This window comes from Urocampus carinirostris, chromosome 8 (genome assembly GCF_059441175.1).
Source record: "Urocampus carinirostris isolate Australia breed hairy pipefish chromosome 8, RoL_Ucar_1.0, whole genome shotgun sequence".
NCBI classification, from domain to species: domain Eukaryota; kingdom Metazoa; phylum Chordata; class Actinopteri; order Syngnathiformes; family Syngnathidae; genus Urocampus; species Urocampus carinirostris.
The window spans coordinates 13,318,678-13,330,785 of NC_142356.1; the positions used below are offsets into that span (position 1 = coordinate 13,318,678).

The window sequence follows — 12,108 nt, forward strand, 5'->3', positions numbered from 1 at the left end:
TCAGGGGGTGTCAAACCCCTTTTAACCTGGGGGCTACACGATAGAACGAATATTCTCCCGGGGCCGGACAAGTTAATTAGAGAGACAGAGAAAGAAATAAGAGAAAGAGAGGGAGAGAAAAGTAGAGAGGGTGGGACAAAGAAAGAGAAAGAGAGAGGGTGTGAGAAACAAAAATAAATAGTGAGAGAGAGGAGAAAGAAAGAGAGAGAAAGAACGAAATACAAAGAGAAATAGAATCAGAGAGAGGGAAGGAGAAAGCAAGAGAGAGAAAGAGAGGAGAGAAAAGGAAAAAAGGGGAGAGAGCAAAAGAAGGTAAAATGACACTGAGAGAGAGACAAAGAGGAACATAAGGAACAAAGAGAGATAGAGAAGGGGAGGAGGAGAGTGAAAGAGTGAAAAAGAGAAAAATAAAGAAAGAAAAGAGAGAGAGAGAGAGAGAGAGAGAGAGAGAGAGAGAGAGAGAGGCACCAGGTTTTGGCAACATCAAGTGGATATATTTCAACCTGCAGCTCGTTTTTCTCTTGCGCTTTTTCGAGCGTTGTTTTGCAGACCTGATCTGGCCCGCGGCCACCTGTTTGACACCCCTGATTTAGATATATATACAATGTGCACCAAACTATCATTTTAACTCCAAATCACTAAATCCAAATTTGAGGTAAAAGACGCGCGGCTTGCTCCTTCCACCTCCCTCATGTCAGACGTCATTTCTGCTTCTTGCCAATAGCTTACAAGCTTTACAAATTTTCTCTCTGCTTTTTGGCCAAAACTTTCACCATTTGCAGCTCGTAATTTGCAGAATTCGATTTTCTTTTCGGTGCCATTTTGTTCAGTTTGACTTTCGTTCGCTGCACGTTGCCGAGATAAACGGTAAACTGTTCATTTAAACGCTGCACTTGTAGTGCACACTTGATTTAAGGGACTCCGACCCGAGTAAACCCTGAGTTACTTAGTTTAGCATAGTTGAGCGCTAAAGTATTCTGCAATTTAAAGCCTCCAGTTTATTTCTGGTTCCGTTATCAAATCAAGTTAAGTTCATCCATCGGATTTGGGCGGGTTCGGTTTATACCGTGACTCGGGTAGGGTCGGCCTGATTTTTTTTTGGTCCGATCTTACCTGTAATTATAAGTAACCTCGCAGGACACCTCCAGTCAGTGCAACATCGGTTAAAGTAAATCCAAATGAAAGATACATATGGCAAGGTCGCACAGGCACACAAATTGGATCTTTTTCCCACGGCACCACTGATACAGTGAGTGAGCTAGAGTTATAATGGAAGTTGTTTGTGGTTGCTGTACAAAAAATAAAATTAAAAAAAAAAAGAAAAAAAAAAAGAAAAGAAATGAGTGGTTACCTTGCAGTCACAATCAGATGGTGCTCCGGCAATGTTGGTGATTTCTCCTTCAGTTGACACCTAAGAACAAGAAGCGGTGACTAAAGGGGTGGGAAATGAAAGTCTGATAAAGGTAATCCCAAATTCTTAAACATGCAAAATGTGAGAAAATGGTAGGTTTTTGCTTGCTCTCTCTCTCTCTCTCTCTCTCTCTCTCTCTCTCTCTCTCTCTCTCTCTCTCTCTCTCTCTCTCTCTCTCTCTCTCTATGTATCTATCTAGCTCCATCCCCCTCTCTCTCTTTTCCTCTATCTATCTAGCTCTATCTCTCTCTCTTTCTATCAATCTATCTTGCTCTATCCTCTCTCTCTCTCTCTATTTGTCTATCTAGCTCTATTCCTCTCTCTCTATATTTATCTATCTAGCTCCATCCCTCTCTCTCTCTCTTCCTCTATATATCTATCTCTCTCTCTCTCTCTCTCTCCTTCTCTATCTTGCTCTATCCCCCCTTCTCTCTCTCTCTCTATGTATCTATCTAGCTCCATCTCTCTCTCTTCACCACTCTTTCAGTCTCTCTCTCTCTCTCTCTATCTAGCTCCACCCCCCCTCTCTCTCTATCTCTCTCTGTTTTTTCTCTCTCTTCACCTCTTCATCTCTTTTTTTCGACTCAATCCTGTTCCTGTTGGTATTTCCTGTCCGGTATTGTTCCCGTTTATTTTGTCCTGTTTATTATTTTCTCCAGTTTTCGTTCCCGTCTGGTTTCTCCTACTTATTTTCGATATCCTGATTCATTATCTATCCTGCCTGTCCGGTATCGACCCCATCTGTCCGATATCCACTCGGGCAAATGGTATCGATCTCGTCGGCCTCTGGCTTCTTGTCTTACCACGCCAGACCGCTGCCTAACGTGCATGACTTTCCCGTAAAATAAAAGGCTTATGTGAGAACGTCACGCGTTTGGGTCCTGATCCTGTTCTGGTTCCTGACACAAGGATTTCAAGCACCTGTACAAAACCCAGAGTCTCCCAATTCCCTGCAAACCAACAGCTAAGAATGTGTCAGTGAATACCTGTCGAATGCGATGGATTTTCTTTTCATCCGTCTCTGCGATGTATAGAATTCCATTGTAGGACATGGTAATGGCCGTTGCTCCCTCCAGCATGGTCTGAACTGCTCTCTTCTCCATCGTGTATTCAACACCCGGCACTTGGCAATGCATGGGACGGCCTGCCACGATACGGACCTGAATGCGCACAGAAAAAGACATTCCTTCCTTTGTTGAATTATGTTTTTTATCAATAATACTGAATCCATACCTGTCTATTCTCAGTGATTTGGAGAACAACGTTGTTGTCTAAAACATAGATGGAGTTATCCATGGGACTAATGGCAAGGTCTGTGGGCCATTCCAAACGGACCTGCATGGAAAAGAGTAGAGTTGAGGAAAGTCATTGCAGACAAAAGGTTTTTAAGGAAATATTCTCCCTATAAAAGCATTTGAGTTAAGACCCGAGGTTTAAAGTTGGTGGACCTACATTAATAGAGATATAGATAATAGATCATTCTTGAGAAGATACCAGTGTCTGAAACTCGTGCGAAAAAGTTAGCGGACACCAGGGCAGACAACTCTGAAAAGTTGCCTGCCCCATTTTTAACAACTTGAAACACAATAAGACGACTCATCGCAAAAAAAAACAACTATTGTTGCAAAGTCTTAAGGATTGAGAATCAGAATATATAACAGGAAAACACTTTAAAATTAGGTTTATTATAAATCTACTTATAACATTCATTGCATGTATATGACATAGCTGTTTTCAATCTGTCATCAGTATGTACCTGTATTAACTCATCTTCATTATTCCAATGTTTGCATTGGGTCGTCTACTACAAGCCAGGTGAACTCCTCTTTCCACCATGCTTTTAATGTACGTTTACGTTTTGTAGCGTCATCATTTTTTTTAGCTTCTTTTGAATCATTCTTCTGAGGCTAGGGTTTTGGCTTGATTCCTAACCATTTTTCTTGTGTTCTCTGTGCGTGTACTTTGGAAAATTATATGCAAATGCGCGACTTTATAACGCTCAGGAAAGTTCAGAAGCACGAAGATATTCGATGCAGTCTTCTGATCCGCTGCCGAGTATGCAAATTGCCAAATAAACCAAAATTCGGAAATTTCCAAACCGAACCAAGATTTCGAAATCGGAATAGAACAATTGTTTGATTTGAAAAAAATAAAAGATAAAAAAAAGTTGTCGGCCACCCGGGCGGAGACATTTTGTAAGTTGTACGCTCGACGTAAAAGATGCAAGCCCCGGGCGTCCGGGCAGACGTTATTTCAGACACAGCAGATACCATTTTCATATTGGGAATGTTTACCATATTTCAAAGTTTCCCCCCAAATTTGTTGACAACATTTTGAAAAGTGGGTTTGTTTACATTTTTATATAATTTTTTATGGATAGAAAAAACTCATAAATTGTAATGTGTTGCTCTTTCATTTTTGTTTTGTACGATAAATCCAAATATAATATATGAATGAATGAACAGATAATATGTGGAACAAGGTGCTCTGGTCAGATGAGACCAAAATTGAACTTTTTGTGCTGAATACAAAACGTTGTTTGGTGTAAGACAAGGCATCAACCCAGTACATCACTGTTGAAACACCATTCCCACTGTTAAACATGGTGGTGGCAACATCATGCTCTTTGTTACTTTTCTTCGACACGGTGCCACCGGTCAATGAAATACGTCATAGCACATATCATTCCTTTTTCTATTTTGTTTTGTATGATAAGTCCAATAATAATGTGAGCTTCATACAAGATTGGTAGGAAAAGAGCATCTTACATATTTGCAGGTGTATAGCATACATTTCTATGTATTTTGGTTAATTTTCAAGAGAAATGACAAAGACTTGTATTTTATTATTGTTTTCGATTACATATCTTGTTGTTTTGTGCACTATTATTCTATAAGTCCAAAACGTCAACAGTTGAATAAACAGGAGGAAATTAGAAAAGTCTTTAAGACATCCGATTCATCGATTAATTGAAAAACTAATCGATCAATTTAGCTCTTATACAGTGTCTGAAATAAAGTCTGCCTGGACTTTCGTTTATTTTTTTTTCTTTCTCAAATGAAACATTTGCTTTATTCTGTTTTCGAAATCTTCGTTCGGTTTGGGAATTTCGGAATTTCGGTTCGTTTGGCAATTTGCATACTCGGCAGCCGATCGGAAGCCTGCATCTTCGTGCTTCCGGACTTTCCTGAGCGTTATCAGATCGTTCATTTGCATATTATTTTCCAAAGTAGAGGCACAGAAAACACAAGAAAAATGGAGAAGTGGTTAGGAATAGAGCCAAAACCTCAGCCAAAGAAGAAAGATTCAAAAGAAGCTATCAAAATTGATGACGCTACAAAACGTAAATGTACGTTAAAAGCATCGTGGAAAGAGTTCACATGGCTTGTAGCAGACGATGCAACGCAAACATTGGAAGAATGAAGTTGTGAAAAATGGGGCAGGCAACTTTATGGCCCTGGTGTCCTGTAACTTTTATTTATGAGTTTCATACACAATAATTCATAAGTTTCCAACAGTAAAGAAGGACGTGCTCCCTGTCACCTGTCTTATGTGCATGCTGGTGTCGCAGGTGAGAGGTCTTGCAGATGTCAAGTCATTGCTTCCAAGCACTGTGGAGATGATCCCGTTGCGGTCCACCTTTCGTATCATTGTCCCATCCACAAAGTAGATCAGACCCTTTTTGTCAACTGCGATTCCTTAAAAGAGTCAGGGGTGAAACAACATGACTTAAGCTCTGCATGTCTTATTTGATTTCTACTGTCTACTATAGTGCCTTGGTGGATCTCAGGCAATGTTCCCTGTAAATTCCCACGGGTCTGAGCGTTCACACAAAGTCGGTGAGTAACGCTTGAAACAACAGTGAGCAACCATAATCCCAAGTGTGGCAAGATAATTCATTATCAAACATCTCCAAAACTTGACATCAAGTTACATTTTGCTGAGTTTCCAGCAATGCAAAAATATTTTTCTCTTTTGAATGACTAATATACGATTGCAAAGGTTGCAGGGCCTACAAACGTCGTTTGTTCTTACAATTCTTTCACAAGATATCCATTTCTTTTTATTTCCTGATATATTTTGTCGCATAATATTAACATTTTTGGGGGCTTATTGAGTCAGTTGAAAGATACAGAACTGTACTTAGTCACATTTTTTAGCTGAAGTACAATGTTGGCAACAAGATTCACTTGCTATAATTGGAAATTATTTGAATGCAACACAAACTTTCTTCTTTTTTCCGTATTTTTTTCTACTTTTTTGTTACATTTTTCTTTTTGTTCTCTATTTACTTTTTTCCTACATTTCGTTCTTTTCTTTTTTTCTGGCTTTTTTTCTAAAATGTTCCTTCTTTTTTCCTCTTCCTTTTGTTTCTTTTTTCTTCAGCTTTTCACTAATTTTTCATTTTGGTATTTTTTTTTGTTCTATTCCCCCCTTCCTTTAAGTCATTTTATGCAAAATTTTACATCATATTTGGTCATGTTGGGATTAAAGAAGCAAAAACAACCTGAGGAGCCGTTTAAGACCCAAAAGAGCCGGTTCCTTTTAGTGAGCCGAGCCGAAGAAGCCGGTTCTCTACTAATTTAACTCAACTTCGTTCTACTTCGACTCGACTTCAAAATACCGCATTCAGGACACAACGTCAGGGGAAGCCGTGTATTTTGACCTTCATGCACTGTAACTTTGACTTAAGTCGCTTCTTAATTAGTCATTTTGAGCCCTGATTTTTGTGCGCTGGCTAGATTTTCTTGTGCGCTGAGAATGTGCGAGCAGTGTGCAATTGCGCACGCGCGCAGCTTAGAGGGAACACTGATCTCAGGTTACTTTTTGCAGTTTTGCAACTATAAATACCTTAACTTTACTATAAAATCACCTAAAATCTTAATCCTAGACGTACCCAATTCATCACATCCACGACACAGCATCATCTCCATACAGAAGAGCAGCTTCAGCGACAGACTGCTGTCACAGTCTTGTTTCACAGACAGACTGAGGAGATCATTTCTTCCTCATGCCATGAGGCTATTTAACTGCACCCGGGGGAGTAAAAGCCAACATTAAAACCCACCCCGGCATTTGCATATTACCCTATTCTTATCACAGTGTGTATTTTACGTAGCACTATTTAAATACTCTATATCAACACTATATTGGGACATTTTGTATTCTATATCTTTTATTTAATTATTTTATTTTTCAACACAAGGATACTGCTGGAAGTGTGAATTTCCCTAATAAAGTGTTTATCTATCTATTTATCTATCTATCTATCTACCCAAAGTAAATTAAATGCTGTTCATGTGGAGAAAATGGACGGTTTTGGTCTCTTTTGTCTCTTACGTTTGGTCCCAAACTGAAATATCACTGCAAGTGCTACAAACATTGAGTAATCTAAGTTCGAACACACAGAAATATTCACGCCTGAATTTATTTTTGCAATGAAATGCCTACAAAAGAGTGTAGCATGGGCATCTTTGCTAGAAAACAGCTGGGACAATATCAAATATTTGATAAGAAACCTAAAGCGTTTCCAAACGTGACCATTTGGAGACGACCAGTTTACAGCCCTAAAAACTTTGCAACTGTGTATTTTACTTTGGCTAATTTTTGGACAAAAAGAGTTGTAAATCTTTGACTTATCATTCTACAAGTGAATCGAGTGTGTACTTTAACAAAGGACATTCAGTTTCAATCGCGGGACTTAAAGTAGGGTTTGGGTTAATTTTGTGTTTGTGTTACAATTTTTTTAATGCGGGCGCATGCGGCTTATAGACAGGTGCGGCTTGTGTAAGTACAAAATCAGTTTTCCTCTTAAAATGTGGTGGGTGCGGCTCATAATTAGGTGCGCTCAATAGTCTGGAATTTATGGTAGATCATAGATATGGAATGATGGCGTACCTTTTGGTCCCAGTAGCTGAGCTTCTGTAGCTTTTCTTCCATCTCCGCAACGTGCTTCGTCAAATGGCGGACATTGTTCACCGGTACCGGCCACAACCTCTCCATTACCTTAATACAAACAAATGAATTATTGCTCCGTGTTTCTCTGAATTCAGTTTTTTTCTCTCTCCTTACTACCCGAGGTGGGTAGTAACAAGTTACATTTACCTCAGTGAAGTTTGGGACATTTTGAGTATTTTGAAATCACTATATTTTTTATTTTTACTTGTGAATTTTATTTGTGAATAAGAAGCTCTAAGCCTCAGGTGTCAAACAGGCGGCCCGCGGGCCGGATCAGGCCCACCAGTGGTTTAAATCCGGCCCGCAAGACAACAGTAAGAGAAGCGCAAGAGGAAAATGAGCTGTAGTTTTAAGTTTTCCACCGGATGTCACCAAATCCAGTTAACACTTGCAAAACAATTGCGGTGGTATTTTCTCCATTTCTCTCTGACTCACTTCTTTTTTATTTATTTCTCCCTTTTTTCTTTCTCTTGTTCACTCTCCCTTTCTCTCTCTTTTCTCTATTTCTCTCTCACCAACTCTTTCGTTTTCTCTGTCTTGCTCTCTTTCGATTTTCTCTCTCTAATTTACATGTATTTCTCTTTCTTTCTATTTTTCTCTTTCTCACCCTCTTTCTTTCCCTTTTTCGACCTCTCTCTCTCACACCTCACTTTGTCTCGATTTCTCCTGCTGACTCTTTTTCTTTCTGTCGTTTCACTTCTCTTATTCTTTTTATCTTTCTCTTTTATCACTTTCTTTCTCTCTCTCTATTCATTTCCCCCTTCTTCTCCATTCACATCTCTATTTTGCTCTCTCTTTCTTTCACTGTTACTCTGTCTCCCTTGTTCTCCCTATCTGTTAATCGCTCTCTCTTTCTCTTAATTTTACTAGTCCAGCCCCCGTGAGATTTTTTTTTATAGCATTTGTGTCCCCCCAGCTAAAACCAGTTTGACACCCCTGCTCTAAGCTTATGACGCTACAATAGGCTACATTGAAGCCGTTATTTAAATCCCCTCAACGTAAATAGGTGTTTTGTCCGTCTGTGCAAAGGCAGATTAATTTTGACCAGTGACCCAAACAACCACCACTTGTGAGCAGAGTTAGGAAGGTTTTCTTTTTTCTGTACTTTATGCTCAGTGTATATAGCTGTAGCCTCAACCAAATATATAATTATTTGATCCAAAGAGGGTTAACTCAAACAAACTGTCAGCAGACTTACAATTACACAGACACGTAATTTATTGTTGATTGGATGGATGCTGATGATCTGTTTAAAAGAAAAATCAATAAATAAGACCTTGCTACATTTACTCAGTACTTCAATAATTTTTTCACTAAGTACTTTTTTAACTTACACTCAAGTAGTCACCATATTTTCACAACCATAAGCCACACATACAAGTCTCAGATTTTCTTGTGCCTTGTCGTGCAGTGCGCCCTGTGTCGCCTTAGGGTTGGGCGCCCTGAGACTGGGAGGTCACACGTTCGAGCCTTGGCCGAGTCATAGACTTGAACCATTTTTGGGTAAAATCCGACGTCTTTCAAGACCATTCACATTCACAACTAAATGAGACTTGAGTGCAATTTCCTGTGACAGTGTGAAAATCTGTACGGAAAAACGCAAATTTGTCAATGATGGGTACCATCCGGTATACACCGACTTTCACAAAACGGCAAATCAATCAAGTCATAGGAGTTCGCCGCGGTAGCCTCTATCTCGGTATCGTTTTTTTTTTTTTGTTGCAAACGAAACGAGCGTTTGATGCTACTGTGCGCATGCCGCCTCGGATTTCATGTGGTAGTTGTGTAGTGAAAGGAAGTCCGTCACTTTTTAGAGAACGGACCTCATGATATGAAGAAACACATGTACAATATAACATGTTAAACTACATAAATAAACACGTTTGAAAAAAAAAATGGTGTAAGACTATTTTGTAAGGGAAAATACGACAGTTTGTAAGGGCATGGAGCCCTGGAGCGCGACAGGTATGGAACAGAGGACGAGGATTTTGATGGTGTTATTTTATATGGATTACCGGTAAAAATTTGAGTACCAAACGATGATTTGCCTCAGCTCTTTAAAAGAAAAAAAATAGTTTTATCCGAGTTTTTTACCTTGTAATCAATAAAAAAATAAACCACAACAAAACTTTCTTCCGTTGTATTTCTAAATACGCACACTTGTATGCTTTTCTGTGTTGTTGTAACACGGCTGCAGCAAAGGCCACCCTATCGTGCGGTGCGCCCTGTGTAGTGTTAATAAACAGTAATAGAACCAGCTACAGAGACTCCGCCTTTTAATACGATGCACCCTACGGCGTGAAAATACAGCAATTGGGTGACTACCTTCTATTTCTGAAGTACCAGTACTTTTACTTTAGTTACATTTTTCAGCTACTCTACCCACCTCTGCTGAGTACCTAACTTGAATGAAATACAAATGATGCTTATGGAATAAGGAACAGACCTGTATAAAAATGATAAATGCAATAGGGACTTACTGATCAGGTCTCGGGCACCGCTGAGGTTCTTTGGTCGGTAGATCCGTCTTGAGTTGGTGTCTGACACGTAGAGTTGTCCTGTTACTGGATCAGTAGCCAGATAATATCGATGAGCAGGGTTGTTGCTAAGATAGAGAGAGAAGGGATTCAACAAAACACATCATAACAATTCATACATGGAGCATGACTGGCTAATGATATTGACGCATATGATGCAGAGGGGGTAAACCGGTGTATGCTGTTGGGCCTCTCTGATGATTAAGGGTTGCATGGCACAGCAACTCAACCCTTGTTGGGCTGTGGGTTTAATTTTTGATGTCAGGTTGGGATGAGCGAAGGGAAATAAATGGTGTATGTGAGTGTGTTCATGACTCAAGTGGATATGGCTTTGTTATATAGACAAATAGATATCTAATCCATGAAAAAAGATGTTTTTTCTCTAAACTTTCTTATGTTTTTTTGTGCAAACCACACTCTTACTATACCGTATTTCACGACTATAAGGCGCACCAAAAAGCTTTTATTTTTTTTAAAAGCTGACCATGCGCCTTATAATACAGTGCGCCTTATATATGGATCAATATTAAGTTGCAAAGTCTTGCAAGTAAGGCAAGCAGCCACCGACTCGATTTTCCCCCGAAGGCGAAGTCGTGCGCGGTGTATGTTGGGATATATATACACCAGCGTTTCATTTCCTAACCGATGTGTAAATCATCATTTGAATCAGTCACTATTGGCTAAAGTTATTCGGGGGAAAAGGAGGCTGATCCTTTTGATCATTTACAGGCTCGCATAGGCTAAAGGGGCGAAACAAAGCCTGCAATTGGCCGAAAAAGATGAATGTGAATCACACGTTGGGTTGCACTACGGCATAGAGAAAACATTTTTTACTATTCTGTATTTGTAAATATTTTACTCTCCTGGATTTACTACACTCACGGTTGTAAGAAGACCACGGTTACGTATCATTTTTGAACGTGATGGCTGCAAGAGAACTTAGGTGAGCTATGTGGCTTTATATTTTCCCGGTATCTTGTTTTAGAACGATCTTGATGTTTCTGTGATGAGTCTATTTTTTAACTAAATTCAATTCAAAGTGTTTATTGTCATATGCACAGTAAAGAACCCCGTTTCTCTGCACAATAAAATTCTTACTTTGCTGTCCACACAGTTGCCAGCGAAAAATAAAATGGAAACTAAGAAATGGTTGGCATTTCTTGAATCCCAAGACTTTAACCTTCTGAATGATATTTGGAACGATGCATTTGAGTGATTGGTGACATCGTACAGACACTGTTTCCGTACATGTCTGAGACACGTATTTGCTTCTTTGCAAGCTTTGGGAATGTTAAGGGGGTAATAAGTTGGACTGAATTATCTGACTGTTTGGTCGACGCTCCCATTGTAGCGCCTTATAATCAGGTGCGCCTTATGCATGGAAAATATAGGACCAAAAACTATTTTTGGGTGGTGCGCCCAATAAACCGGTGCGCCTTATAGTCGTGAAAATACGGTAGTTTAAATTTCCTGTGCCCTATAATCAGGTGTAGTCCAGAAAATACGATGAATTCAATGAGACCCCAGCTCTAAGACAGTACATATGTTGAATAAGGACGGGATGCAAGGCAAATATGGCATAACTGGAATTGCTCCATCCTTGAAATTGATTAAATAAATATTCAGTGCAAATATTTAAAAAGAATTCTCCAAATAAAAACAAAGAACGAATCACACCCCGACTATCTATAGCCGGCTCACTCTGCCTCCTTTGTTCTGTGGCTCTTTTTAGGTCTCCTTGCTTCAGGCTGCTGCTAAAGTGATGACTGTGCCATTTATTGGAGCTGACAACACTAAAATAGGCTCTTTATCTGGAAACACTTGTCAGGATTAGAAATGGACAGAGGAGAGAAAAAAGGACTGAGGAATTTAAACAATGCACAAAAATGAAACGGAAAGTGCAGTGATTGTTAGTTTCCCACTTTCAGAATACAGGGCATCATCTAAGTACATTTTCCCTGTATGATGCAATTGTCTGGAGTTAATTTGAATCTCGCTTTCCCTCAAATAAAGATTCATAAACAGTGAGGTATTTGAAAGGAAATAGGTGTACTATCCTTTGTGTTTCACGCAGTGTTTTTGCATTTCGGTTGCGGTGCAATAAACCATGACACAATGTTTGTTTGTGTTTGTAGATTGAATTTATTTGAGTGATATGACGAAAATGAGACTGGTTAAACAAATGTGAGTGTAAATGGGCCT

At 39.4% G+C, this 12,108-nt stretch overlaps 1 protein-coding gene across 1 annotated transcript in view; it reads right to left on the reverse strand.

Moving 5' to 3' along the window:
• Positions 1-12,108, reverse strand: part of LOC148360750 (teneurin-3-like) — a 238,694-nt gene that overhangs the window by 57,362 nt on the left and 169,224 nt on the right. Inside the window, exons 25-30 of the mRNA XM_088341657.1 lie at positions 9,850-9,974; positions 7,310-7,417; positions 4,955-5,109; positions 2,645-2,746; positions 2,398-2,571; positions 1,352-1,411 (exon numbers count right to left, since the gene is read on the reverse strand). Of these exons, the coding sequence (XP_088197783.1) occupies positions 1,352-1,411; positions 2,398-2,571; positions 2,645-2,746; positions 4,955-5,109; positions 7,310-7,417; positions 9,850-9,974 (724 nt within the window). The remainder of the gene's footprint in view (positions 1-1,351; positions 1,412-2,397; positions 2,572-2,644; positions 2,747-4,954; positions 5,110-7,309; positions 7,418-9,849; positions 9,975-12,108) is intronic.